At 58.0% G+C, this 14019-nt stretch overlaps 1 protein-coding gene across 1 annotated transcript in view; it reads right to left on the bottom strand.

Moving 5' to 3' along the window:
• HCN4 (hyperpolarization activated cyclic nucleotide gated potassium channel 4) overlaps nt 1-9518 on the bottom strand; it is a 39371-nt gene extending 29853 nt beyond the window's left edge. Inside the window, exon 1 of the mRNA XM_031440872.2 lies at nt 8546-9518. Within this exon, the coding sequence (XP_031296732.2) occupies nt 8546-9333 (788 nt within the window). The 5' untranslated portion in view covers nt 9334-9518. The remainder of the gene's footprint in view (nt 1-8545) is intronic.
• Between the last annotated feature and the right edge of the window lie 4501 nt (nt 9519-14019).

Raw genomic sequence — 14019 nt, 5'->3', positions numbered from 1 at the left:
CTCCCAGGAGGCACGGCCTCCCTTAGCTTGCCCCTCCCCAAAGCCAGAAGACAGTGTATCAGCCAGCCCTGTGTTATGTATTAACTTCTGAAAGCCTCGTTCGTGCAGACATAACACGTCCGCCCACATGGGTAAATGCTTAGACAGACACAAAATCAGCAGCAGCCAATTATCAGGCCCCCGCAGCTGCCATGAGCAGACCTGGAGGACCCACTGTGCTCTGCAATTTGTGGGAGCCCAGAGCCAGGGGTGTGGTGGGGAGCAGGGAGTCCCTCCACCAAGCCGGCACAGCTCTCTGCCCAGCCCTAAGCGCCACTCTGCAGAGCGGCTGCCTGGCTGGGAAGACAGACACAGCCCCAAATACCGAGAGAGCAGACGGGGTGCAAGTGGTCACGTGTGAGATTTGGTGGCTCTGGCGTCGGCAGCAGTGGCACCGTTGTGTATTTATAATTTGTACTTTACCTCCCTGAGAGGACCAAAGGTAGCTGGCTCAGATGCGAGGAGTTGTAGGAGCTCAGGGAGCTTAAAGGATGGGAGGGCTTCCTAAAGGGGTTGGAATGGGGCTTAGGGTGGAGTGGGCAGCATGCCTGCCCTGCCCCCAGACCTGGTGCCTCAGGGAGGCACTGGGGTTCGCTCAAAGCCTTTGATCAAGGACTCCAGATCCTGACCTGAGATCAAGGCCTTATCTTGTTCCAAGGCTGAACTCTCATCCTAACATAGACTGAGCCCCAATCCCCATCACACACTGAGCCCTAGACCATAGACTGACTACTTCCTCATTTCTCTGAAAGATGTAATGAACAGACCTCGTGACCACCGATTTCTCTGGTGGAGAGAACACAGATACCACTGGTACTCGACCCCCTCCCCTTTGAACCCCGAACATTCCTATCAAGGAACAGGAGCATCAGTGGCACCCGGATGTGGCTCTAAAGTCCCAAAGGTCCCAATGCCAGTTAGGATGTGCGGGAAGTGGGGGGACGTGCACAAACCCTGCGATCCGGATCTCTGGGGCCGCCGTCCCAGAGCTAGGGGCTGGGGCAGGCACGTCTCCACCTCCAGATGCTGCATTTTCAGATATGGAAAGACTCTCTTCTTGTTGGATTAATTTAAATTAAGATGGGACCCTGAAAATACCTAACACCCCAAAATCCAAGCATGGGACTGGGTAACAAGAGAAAGCTCCAGTGGCAGGACCATCCAGGAGAAGCCTTCCCTGGACCCTCTGGCTGGGGTGAGGGTTAGACAGAGGAGCCTTAAGAGCTTTGAGCCAGATGCTACATACCCCTCTGGGTTCTGGTTTCATCTCTGGTTTGGACTTATTCTGTGACCTTGGGCCAGTCGCGCTCTCTCTGGTCCTCTGCTCCCCATTTATAAAATAAAGATTTTATTTAGGCTGGGAGCTTGCTAAGGCCTGTCCAGATCTGGTATTCTGAGGCCTGTTAAATTTCCCGTGCCAGCCAAGCCCCTCCACAGAGGTAATGTGTGGTCAACATCATCTGTGATGTTTTCATTCTCAGGAGAATGTTTTCGTAAATTACTTTTGTTATTTAACTTTTTAAAGCTAACACACACACACACACACACACACACACACAAGAAAGAAAGAAAGAGAGAGAGAAAACAAAGAAGGAAGAGAGGGAGAAGGGACAAGGCTGGGTTTAGAGTCCTAGAGAACAGGTTCAAATCCCAGAGCTGGTGCTTCACAGCTGGGTGATTGGGAGCAAGTCTCCCCCTCCCACCATCACAGCCTCAGTTTCCTTATCTGTAAACTGGGCATAAGAGAACCTATGTTTCAGGCCACTATGAAGAGTAAATGAAACATGAGGAGTGAAGCTGGCATGTGGTAATGGTTCATAAATGGTGGTTACTGATCTGTGAGTCCACCTGGCTTTAGTCTCTATCGGTTTGAGCCCTGGTTGTAAACTCAGAAGCCTCTGGGGTCAGGCAGCTAAACGTGCACAAGTGGCATGGCTGGGCATAGGACAGAGACCACAGGGACGGGGGGGACTATGAGCAACTGGACAGCAAAAGCCAGTTTAAAGCCTCTAGTCTGCTCCAGCTCCCTGCTGTGGGTGGGAACATGGGGCCAGAGCTGCCAGAGTTTCCAATTTTTCAAGAGAAGCTGGAAAGCCAGATTTTTGTCTTACATCTTTCCGTTTTAAACATTGTCTCAGACTTGTTATGACACGCTATGCTGGCCAAGCAGAACACATCTGGATAGTGTATTTGGTCCACAGGATGCTGCTTAGCAACTCTGGTGTAAGTACTGCTGTCTCATTTTGAGCTCCCTCAGTGACGGGCAGCTCACCACTTCTCTGTGCTGCCTCCCACCCCAACTCTGGGCAGGTGCCGATGATACAGAACGCCTCTGAGTGGCCTCCGAGGCTCTGGGATCGCAGATTTCCAGGGCCCTGGCAATGCTTTCTCAGTAAAGCCTGGCTGGCAGAGAACACCCTCTCCGAAGCCAAGGCAATGCCCCTGCCCGCCCCCCACCCCCACCCCGGCCCGCTCTGGCTGGGAAATGCAGATTCTTCAACATCCCCTGGGCCCAAGCAGGACTGCCTGGCCGGCCTCAGTAGCCCTTCTATTAATTAGCAACTGGCAGTAGCAGCTCTGTAAGAGCCCTTGCAACAAGCAGTGTGTGCGCTGGAGCTGGCTGCCTCTTCAGCTATATGACAAGTCACCCTGGGGGCTGGGGCTGGACCTTCTGCTCTGGGTGAACTCCCCCACGGCAGCCAGTGTTGCAGCAGACACAAGGGCCACTCAGACTGCTATGACACTTGTCAGCCCTGTCATCTGTATGCAGACTGGTGCCTTTCAGGCAGGAGGGGGCAGAGAGAAGTGACAGACAAGCCGGGCCCACAGCGGGGCTCTAGGCATGGTCTGGGGTCGGGGAGGGGCACTAAGATTCAGACAAGCCCCTGCCACAACCTCAAGGTGCCAAGGCGGCTGCTCTCAGTGGGTGCCTCTGCCTCCTCCCAGCCAGCCACTGTCAGAGCCCTCTCACACCGGCTCTCCTGCCCGGCGCTTCTGGACTCTCTCACTGACAACATCTGTTCCTTCCCGGAAATTTCATTGCAGCGCAGCAGTCACTGCACTCCCCACCCCTCTGGCCCTGTGAATGGGAGAGAAACTGCAAAAGCCATGGGACAGGATGGATTAATGAGGGCCACCTGGCCTCCCTCTCCGCGCCCCACCACACCAACCAGCATCCAGGGCCGGCAGGGTCCAAGCAGCAGTGCAGGAAGGGAGGCAGGCTGTGAATCGGACACCCCCAAGTTTGCGGCCGACTCCTGCGGCTGCGAGCCTCCCAGCCCAGTTCACAGGACTTACCCTGCCGTGCTTGTGCCAGAGGCCAGGAGAAGACAGAGTCTCTGGTCTCAGGGAACTCAGTCAGGGAGCTCAGGCTAAGCGTGGAACACATGGTCTGAACCTCAGTACTCCGAGCGTGGTTCTGGGCTGGGCACCAGCAGCATTGGTATCACCTGGATGCAGACTCTCAGACCCCACCCCAGTCCTAATGAGTCCGAATCTGTATGTTAACAGCCCCCCCAGGTGAGCTGGATGACGTGACAGCCTGAGAAGTGATGCATTATAACAAACACAGAGCTCCATCCGAACACCGTGAGATGGGCAGAGTGGGAGAGATGGATGATGGGGACCACCACAGTGGCCTGAGAGGGCATCCCAGAAAAGCTGAGGACTCTAAAGCATGAGAGAGGGCAGACAGACAGGCGGAATGCCCAGCACTGTGTGAGGCAGGCCACCTGACAGCCCGAAGCCTCGCAGCTCACAGCAACTAAGGGAACAAATGGGGTGGAGCTGGGCAGGGGAGATGCCCCCATTCTCATCACGCAGCAGCCAGACCAGGAACCGAAGCCTTGCGATGGTGAGAACCTGGAGCTGAAGCCTCCCCACCCAGACAATACAAGGGTCCTGGCCCCTCAGCCCCACGCGTTTTCTGTGCACCCGGCATCCCGGGAGCACCTGGGCCCCGAGCTGGCTGCGGGGCATCGCAGCCCAGCCTCCACCTGCCCCAGTCTTAGCAGGTTGAGCATGTCCTCATCACTGGAGAAGCCTGCTGCCCACTGTGCCAGCTGACGGCACCGCCAGGCAGCAGGCAGCTCACCTTGGAGTTCCCCTCTGCACCAAGCGCCCTTCCCCCTCCCCCAGCGCCACCAGGCCTGCAGCACCTTTCAGCCTGGCTCTCCACACCCACAGCAGAAGCAGCATTCCTGGGCCATGGCCCCCAGGAAGTCTCCCCTAAGAAGGAGCCTCAGAACCCCCCAGACCCAGAGCCAGGCCTTCCAGCCTTCCTCCTCCTGACCCCCTCCTACCCAAACAGCCCTTCCCACGGTTGAAAGGGAGAGAGAGAGGCATGGGACTGAGGAAACAGAAAAGTAACTAGTCCCCAGGCAGAGCACCCCTTCTTTTTCAGGCATCTAACTCTCCCCACCCCCACCCCCACCAGCCTCCCATTCTCATTTCCATCCTGCAGGCAACGGGAGGCCCCAGCCCCAGGGGACAGAGTGCACCAGGGAAGGCTCTGGGAGCCTAGCACAGGCCCCTACCAGGCCAGAACTCTCTTCTGGGATGGCCCAGAGTGGGGTTCACTCCTAGATGGTTTTCAACTTGGGGGGTCCACAGACCCCAGAAATTGAGTGTCATATTGAGTGAGTCTGGATACACATATCTTTCTGGACAGACTCTGTAGTTTCCAGCAGGTTCTCAGTTAGTACTCTGACGCAGATTCAGAACCAAGGGCCTGAGCCAAGGACAAAGGCGCGTCTGGTCTGCTCAGAACCACAGGAAGGAAGCAGTGCAGGCAGGGGCGGTGTGGTTCACAACATCGCAGGTCTCTGGACAGCACACCTCACCTCCACCGGGTGACCACAGCTGTACAATTGGTGTCTGACGTGGCCACACACAACAGGATTCCCTTTTTTCTAGGTGGGAAAACTGAGGTTCAGAGAAGGTTTATAACCGAAGCAGGGCCCCAGAGTAGACAGGGCTGGCAGGTGGGCCGTGGCTGTGCCTGGGGCCACGGACCTGCATGGGATGTCAGTTTTAGGCCATCCCCGGGACCTACCAGGCCATCGGCCCAGTTTCCCTGATTTTGGAGCCCAGCTGTTTCCACCCCAAGTAAAGGACCCTGTAGGGCCTTCTGTTTCCTTTCCTTCCTCACAGCTTCAGAAGGCTCAGGCTAGAAAAGGGAACGGCAGAAAGAGAAGGGTCAGATGTCTGCCTGCCTCCACTCCCAAGGCCAAGCTAGAGTCAGGGGCTCAGCAGTGGCCCCAGAACTGACATCCCATATAGGGACTTCCCTGCCAGCCCCAATGTCCACCCACAGTCCCAAAATACCTGCTCAGACAGACACCTAGATGTCACACTCAGGGCCAACCCCCTGAGCCTGACACTTGAAAGCCCGACCAGCTTCTGGGAACAAAACCAGGCACACCTTCACTGGGGAGTCCCCATCCTTTTCTCTACTCTTAGAAAAACAAGATCACACAGATACTATGTTTTGTTTGTCCCGGGTTCCCAACACCAAGCTCAGCTGCTAGGACTTGGCTCACGTGAAAGGAAGGACCCTCCCAGGACCCCAAAGCCCAGCCAGCCCTGGGTGGGAGCCTGGAGAGCAATGTCCCAAGCGGCTGCACACTCTGGCCTCTTCCCTTACCAAAACCTAAATACATGTTCAAAAGGCTAATGAGGAGTGGAAGCAGAGGGGAGGCCAGACAAGCTCGTGGAGCCTGGAGGAGCCATGGGGGTGGCCAGGGCGTGGTGCGCGCGTGTGTGTGCGTGTGTGAGGGGTGGTGACGAGAAGCAGAGGGAGCCAAGAAAACTATTATGTACACGGCCCAGCTTAGGTGGGTCCCTCAGAGCGCAGCCCAGTTCAGCCCTTGGAAAAGGCACCCCAGAACAGGAGAGGCCGGAAGTAGCCTATGACAGTGAGCCCTGAACTCCAAACCACAAACTCAATCTATCACGGTTTGCTGGCAATTCTTTATTAAACCAATTCTGCTGGATCAATGCTTCCTGCCCGTCAAAATGATGAATAAATCCTCAACAGGCCTGAGCAATGCTTGCAGAAGCTCTCATGAAGCCTGTGCTGGACAGTAGGGACTGGCTCCACAGAGGCCCAATGCCAGCGGCTGAAACTGGAGGGACGGAGGCTTGGGATGCTGGGCTGTTGAGGGGGCAGTGAGGCTGGGTTGAGAGTTGGTGGGTTTTCTAAGTTTAGAAGACCTGGCCAAGCCCTTGCCTCTTTGACCTTGTGAAGATGAGACCAGCTGTTTTGGCCTAGAGGCGTGACCACAACCCCTCCACACACACAGAGATGGTCTTTCTTCGATTTCTTTCCTTACACCCCACGCAGCACCAGGATGAGCACAGAAGGTGTGTGCTTCCAGCTACCAGTCCCTGTTGCTTGTTGTACAAACCCAAATTCAAAGCCTAGTGTGACCTTTCTCCTATTGCCTGTTTATCAATCCCACTGCATCCACAGCTCCCTATTCCTACCATCTTCCTCTCCGCCATGTCCTGGGTGGCCTGCAGTCAGGAGGAGATTGTGCAGCAGGGGGACCACAGACTGACATGCCAAGGTGGTCAGTCACAACAGCAAGGCAGGGGAGGTTCCCACGGATGCAATCAACCCGGCCCCAGCCCTTCACCATCCAGGGTAAGGGGCAACTGGGAGGACAAGACTCAGTTCCAGAAGGTGCTCGATCAATGCCTGTTGTTAACGGAGGCTAGGCATGCCTGGGATTGGCCCCTTGGAGACCCCTCTGTCAGGCATGGGGTTAGTGGTGAGAACCCTGAACAGAGGCTTTCAGATAACAAAGGCGGCAGGGAGCTGAGCGAGGTAAGGGAGGTTGGTACTCGCATGGCCTACCTGCCATCACCACCAGGGAGTTCAGAGAGAGGAAGAGTCCAGGACACCCGGGGGTGGGGGGTGCAGGAGACAGCAGCTCCTACCCACTCCTCCCTAGCTCAGGCTGGGATCCTCAGGTCCCAGTACTGACCAGAGGAGAGGCCACGTTTTAGGGACCTGGCACTGGGAACCAGTCACAGTTCCTCATGGAAGGGTCCCACACTGGCCCACACAACTTGAAGACTGTGACTGTCTGTTATCCTGTCCCCTGGCCTCCATCACCCTCTGGGAATGGGAACTCTGGACATTAAGGTTAGGGAAGAGCAATCCTTCAAAAAAGGAAAAGGTAGATGCCCTCCGTCCACCAACTATGTTAAGCTGATGAGTGTTGCCTGACTGGTCATTCCCAGCACGAGAAATCTCTCTCATTGGATGGAAAACAGCTTTGCTCTCATTACAAACCTAGCTTCCCTGGAGTTTGCAAAGAGGGCTCTGGGTTGGCAAAATGCTCATTTATATTGGCAGGTAAGCAGGGTAGGCAGGGGAAGGGAGCTAAACAGGGGACAGGATCCAAAGAGAGGGAGATGAATTAAACCCAGCTCAAAAGGGTGAACATTTTTCAGAACCTCACTCCAATCCTGTGTACCAGGCAAGCCCAGGGGGGGCAGTAGGAGACTCCAAGATCTTGAGTAGGGTTGGTGCATCCCTGATCCCAGCTTCAGAGGCACTCGTCAATCTCTCTTTTTGCAAGGATACCCCCCACAGGCCCCAGGTGGTATCTGCTCTTCAGTGGCATCTGATTCAGGTGGTAAGGAGGGGGCAGGGTCCCTCTGCCTGACTGGCAGTCACACCATTTGTTTGGGGACCCACAACTGACCCATGAAAGACCTAGCAGCTGCTGGAGCTTGGGCCAGTGGGGTGAGGATGGGGCACAGGATGGGCTTAGGGTCACAGCACAACTGCTCATCAGTCCGGACACCAGGCATCTTCACTGACCACTGTGAGCAAGGTCACGCTGTCCTGCTAGTCCAGACGATAGCTGCCCAGAGTACCCACTCCCGGCCCACCGCTTGGCGTGAGGGGCTGGGCCCAGGGTTAAGGTGGGTGCAGGGGGCTTTCATGCTGAACCTGAGGCCCCAGCGACCTCAGTCCTCCAGGAGCTCCAGGGCTGTCTCACTCCCCGGCTGCAGCTTCCCAGGACACCAGAAGGCAGATATTAATGCCGGGGGTCAGTGCCCAAGGAGCTGGCCCAGCTGCCAAGAGGTCTGCCTTCCTTCATGGCTCTGCTCTGTAGGCTAAAAGCCCTGGAGCAGCCTCTAGGACGTCCACCCTGACTGCAGCCCAGAAGGGGGAGGTGGGATGTGTGGCTTAAGGTGGCAGAGCCTTATCCTGGCTGCCGACAGGGCTAGGCCAGACTCAGAACACCTTTTCAGGTTGCCTCTAATGCGGCCCAGACCCGGAGAGGGCGAGGTTGGGAGGCTGGAGCACAGAGGAAAGTTCTCAGCGAGGTGCAGAAGGAGGTCTGGGGGTGTCTGGGAGCCTAGAGGCGTCCCAAGCTCCCAGCGCGAGGAAGGAAAGTTAACTCCGGCTGAGAAGCAAGGCTGAGAGAGAGGAAGCAAGCCTGCAGCCGCTCAGTGAACCCACAGGATCACAGCCGGGCCCCCTTACCTGAAGTCGCTGTAGGGGTGGATAATCCAAAACCCGGCCGATTTAACCCTCTCCTGCTCGCGCTCCACGGCTTTCTGGCTGCCGAACATCCTCAGGGAGAATTTGTTGACCCCGGGCTGGAGCATGGCCCCGAACTGGCGCTGCATGAAGCCGGCCTGGCCCAGGCGCACCTCCGCCTCGGGGAGGATCTGGTCGCCGGCGGCCGCGCCTCCCTCCACTTTGATCGCGGTGTCCACCGAGGGCTGCTCGCAGGAGGCGGGGACCGGCTGCGGCGGCTGCTGGGGCGGCGGCGGCGAGGTTGCGGGCTTCGCCGAGGCGCCGGGGCGCTCGGGCTCGGCCGACAGGCCCGGGGGCGTCCTGTCCTCACCGGGGGACGCGTCGCCCTCGGCGATGAGCCGCCGCTCCTCCGCGGAGTCATGCAGGTGCCCGTGACTGCTGCCGCCCCCCGCTCCGGCGCCGCTGCCGCCGCCCCGGCTGCCCAGCGATGCCAGGCTCCCGCGAAAGCGCCTGCAGTCGCCGTTAGTGCTGGACTTGCCCGCGCCGCGGGCCGGCCCCTCGCTGTCCGCCGCCCCGAGGGCCGCGGCCCGGGGCTCCGTTATGCCCGCGGCCGCCGAGGGGGAGGGCGAAGGCAGTGGCCGCAGCCGGATGCTCCTGCGGCTGGGGTCTTGGCGGCCCCCAGCTCCCTCCTCCTCGGCGTCCTCTTCCTCGTCCATGATCCACGCCTTGGCCCCCACCTGCTGCGGAAGGCTGTAGAGCCGCTTGCGCATGGACGGCGGCAGCTTGTCCATGGCGCCGGGGGCAGGGGCCGGGCCGGTGGCAGGGGCGCGGGTGCGGCGCCGCGGACCCGCTCCAGGTCCGCTCGCCGGTCAGTCAGCCCGCGGGGACGCGTCCTTCGCCGCCGGCGCCGGGCAGCCTCAGGCGCCCATGCTGGGCAGCCTGCGTGCCGCGGGGAGTCTCCCAGTCGGCGCCGGGTCCCGGGGCTCGCCGCGCTGCGCCTCCTCCCGGGCCGGGCTGGGCGCTGGGACCCCGCGCTCTCGGGCTGCTTCCCTCCCTCCCTCCCGCGGTCAGGGGCGCGGCGCGCGGCCCGGCTCTGGGTGCCCCGCCCCCGCGGGGAACAATGGGCTCGGGTTGAAGCGGCGCTGCGGTCGCGGTGCTCGGAGAACAGCTCCCGAGCCCGGAGCGCACGGCCCGCGCACCTCCCGGGCGTGCGTCCCGCGGGCAGGCGGGCTGTCTGTCTGTCCCGCCGCCCGGGCTTTGTGACCAGCCACTCGCGAGCTCGCCTCGCTTCCTCTGGCCGAGCCCGGCCGGCCCGTCCCGGGGCTCCCGCCGCAGCCGAGCGGAGCCCAGCGGCCCGCCGGGCTTACATCAGCGGCCGCCTCCCCCGGAGCGCCCTCCGGCAGCGCTCGGCTCCCGCGCCCCGGAATATTCATGAAGCCGCCGCAGCTCGCGGGTTGCCATAGGAGCGGCTCCCGCAGCCGGGCCTGCCTACCTGAGTTTCTTAAAGGGGCAGCGGCGCGCGGGCCGGGGGCCGGGAGGGGGGCAGGGGCGGGCCTGGCGCGGGGCTCAGGGTGGGCTCTCGCCGGACTGCAGGGGCTGAGAGGAGTCCTTAATCCTGAACCCTCGAATGTCTTTCCTTGACTAAGGACTGGGAGCGCGCCCCAAGCCTGGGGTTCCGGCTTGGGTTGCGAATTCCACACCCCAAGATTGGGGGTGGGGGTGGGGCGGGATTTCCCGACCTCTCCTCCGAGCTCTGGGCTCGCCTCTCCCCGGCGGTTTTGCTTTTCAGCTAGGTCTCCGACCCTCCTCCGGGGAGGCGGGCGGGTTGTCTGAAAGTGGAGCCCCGGGCCTTCCCGCAACGCTCCTGGAGAGGGGGTTTCCGGGAAATGCACCGCGTCCGGGATGCTCCCGGGGTTTTCCTGAGACACAGGCGGGGGGCGAACACCCCGCTGGTCTGTCCCCGGCGGAGCCTCGCAGCTGCCAAGCTAGGAGGGCGTGGGGGAACCAACAGGAGGCACAGAGCGCGAGGGTGAGACCCAAGCCCTTCGAGGTAAGACTTCGAGGAAATGCGCCTGCAGCAGCCACTGATGCGGGGTCCAATCCCACACACACTTCTCCCGGGGTGGTTCCAATGCGGGTTTCTGAGACCAGCCGGCTGCAGTGGGTAGCCAGCAGGCAGAGTCCTCTGGCGACCAGGCACACTGTGGACCTCCTTCTCCCGAGGTTCTCCTCCAAATTATGACACCCCAAAGCTAGGGGAGTTCCTGCTCCACCCAGGCCCCCTACCCCGAGCCCCTCCTCCCTTTGAGTCCACTCCCCACCCCCACCCCCCAGGCCAGCCTGCGATCCAGCTGTGTGTCGTCTCTTTGTGTGCAGTCTCCGGGTTTATGGACAAATCCCAGCAGCTCTGCCAGAGATACAACTCCACTCCAACCCAACACCCTAAGACAGTCTGACACCCCAACCCCCATCCACACAGGCGGGGCTGCCAGGCCCCCTCTCCCTGGCCTGGAGGCTGCCCAGATGGCCCAAGGGTTTCTCAGATCTGTCAGGGCCAACATGCCAGATTAGCTCAGAAGTGGGGATGGGTCACTAGAGGGAAGGGGCTGGCTGGGGAAGGTTGGAGTTTGGGTTAATGCTGAAAAGTAGATCCTCAGCAAAGTCTGGTAGGAGCAAGGCCAAAAGGTCCCCTAGCCTTGCCATCTCTCTGAGGAATAACACAAAGTTTTTCTTCAAAGGATTTTTTATTCTTATTCTTAGCCCACTTGTGACCCCCCCCCGCCCCCCCACCCATTCAGAGCAGAAATTTTGGAAGCAAGAAGAGGGGACAGCCTAGCAGGAGCTTTTCTGCTCTACCCACTGGACCGCCCGTGGGGAGAGGGAATGACTAGCGTGATGACATCACCACTTGCTGGCATTTCTACTTTTGAGCAGTTCTGAGCTGACAGTTCTCTGCACAGATGCTGGGAGGCTTAATCCCTGAATGTCCTTGGGTCTCCTTGAGACGGAGTGTTCTTAACCAGCTGTGAGCCCTGCCTGCCCTGGTGTGCTAGCCACAGGGGGAAGACCTCCATTTAACTCACTTCTTTGGGCTTCTGTGTCTAGCCAGAAGCTAGGCTGCTCTGCCCAAGCAAGCTCCCCAGTGTCCCATGGTAAGGGCATCTCCTCCTCTAGGAACCCTTCCTGGCCACCCAAATCTTGGCCATGTCCCCCCTTTGGGGTCCCATGGCCCAGGAGCTCCCGTCAACCTGGGTACTGACTGCACAGTGCAGTCCGTGTCCCCTTCGGGACTGAGCTCCCCAAAGGAAGAAGAGGTCTGCCTCATCTCAAAGGCCCTCAACACCAACTCAGGGGGAGTCAGAGAGCAGACCCACTCCGTAAGTGAGGGCCCCTGGAAGTTAGCTAATGCCACTGAAGGGGCTTCTCGAAGTAGATGGAGGCTAGGACCAGGGCTCTGCTTCCTGCGACACTGCTGCCACAGGCTGGCCAGGGGTCAGGGCCCCTTAATTCCTCCCCCTCTAGCATCTTACTTCCCCTCAATTTAATCAGCACCACTCATTCAGAACCATCTAGGACCCTTGGGTGAAGAAATGACTATTTGATAAGGTAGGCACATGGAAACCCTGGCGAGGCCTCTCCTGACTCCTCTCTGTGAAACCATGGTGGGGGGCAGCGATGGCGTGCGAGCAGTCTGGGGGAAAGAGGGGGGAGACCCAGGTCTTGCCCTGGAGGGGCCCCAAGTTGTAGGGAATCTAGACTCATGCTTAGGAAGGTGGAGAACACTCAAGACAGAAAAGAAGTGTGTACTAAATCATGCCACAACCAATGCGATTGGAGGAGGGGGACCTCGCTGAGGCTCGCTGGTAACTAGGGAAGACTTCCTAGAGGGAGGGGTCCGGTTTGGTGGGAGACATGTATCCACCACTTTACAGCTCATGCTTCATATGTGAAGCCACGTGAAAGTTTTGTAGGCCAACTGTGGTCAAATTTTTAGTTTCACGTGACTCAACCTAACAGTCTTACTCCCATTTGCAAGCCGGAGAACTAAAGCACAGAGAGATTAAGTGACTTGCTAAATGTCCCACAGCAAGAAAACAGTGGAGCTGGAACTCCAGCCAAGTGCTCCACAGGTCAGGTTCTTCTCTACTACCCAGGTGACTCACACAGGTGGGGTGGGGACAGGTGCAGGAGGGAGAGGCAGTTCTGAGTCTGGTGTTGCCAAAGCAAGGTAAAGAGGTAAAGAATGAAGCCCCCACATTCTCTGCTATCTCCATGGCTCCACCCAGGCCTCACACCTCTCCTCTCTAGCACTGCCTGGAAAGCCTGTGGTCTGCTCTGGTTTGTCTCCTAACACAATACACAGGACCTGGGGACCCCAGGAAGGGGAAGGCCTACCTCAGGACTGAGATAGGGAGAAAATGCATGGCTCTCAGCTGTGGCGGGGAAGTGATTACCTCTAGGAGGCAGATGCGCTTTCCTGCTGGGCTGCAAGGGGGCCTGGGTATCCCTGGGATGCAAACCCACGAAAGATCTGGGTCCAAGAGAGAAGGAGCTGCGGAGGATGGGTGTTTCTTCCCTGGAAGGGATGCCAAACGTCAGTGAGATTCAGAACTGCTGGGAGTGGGGTGGGAGGTAGCTGATGATCATCTATCAACCTCAGCTCTTACCCGATGGGGACCTGGATGGACAGAGGGGGTAGGAAATTCTGGAAGTTTATTTGCTCACAGGCCAAAGACATTGTTCTTGCTTAAAGAGGCAGCTCTGGGGTAGGGCCAGTGGCTCCCATCCTGTGTAATGCCAAGGTTTTAGCCAGTTCTGCTTAAAATTTAACTGAAAAAGAGTGAACACTGTAGGATATTTTAGGGCAAGTTTGTTCTTTCTTAGAAGGCTGTCTTTATTCTAACATTATATTCTTGTCGCATTTTCTGGGTTAAAATGCCCCTTAATGAAATCATAGTGCTGGGAGAGGGTACTTTTTATGTCCTGGACTAAATACAAAGTTGGCATAGGGTTCCGTGTTTGTTTCCCAAACCATTTTTAAAATGTGAGTTCCCAAAGTCTGGGAGCCCCTGCTGTAAACGACAGAGCGTGAGACTGGGAAACAAAAGCTCTAGAATGAAATACTTTCCTGTCATCCACCACCTGTATATGCCTCAGTCTTCCTCGCATGTAAGGTAGGTTTAATGACGTGTACCTCCTAAGTTATTGCGAAGACTAAACAAGAAAACAAATGTGGCAAGCGTGGCTTCTCGTGTGGAGTCAGTTCTCAATAAACACTGAGTGATGGACTATTGAATGAAACCAGCCTTTGCCAACGGAGGGGGAGATACTCGGCCTTTAGAATCTGATTTAGGTCATATATTGATCTTAAAAATTGCTGTTGGGATGAAAGGGATGTCTTGCTACAGGATTGCTTTCTTTGAACACTCCATCCCTGGCATGCCCTGGCCAGGTGTCCAGAAGGCAGACTTTCTTCC

Source organism: Camelus dromedarius, chromosome 29 (assembly GCF_036321535.1).
Source record: "Camelus dromedarius isolate mCamDro1 chromosome 29, mCamDro1.pat, whole genome shotgun sequence".
In the NCBI taxonomy this organism is placed as follows: Eukaryota; Metazoa; Chordata; class Mammalia; order Artiodactyla; family Camelidae; genus Camelus; species Camelus dromedarius.
This window is presented reverse-complemented; position numbering and strand designations above follow the sequence as displayed.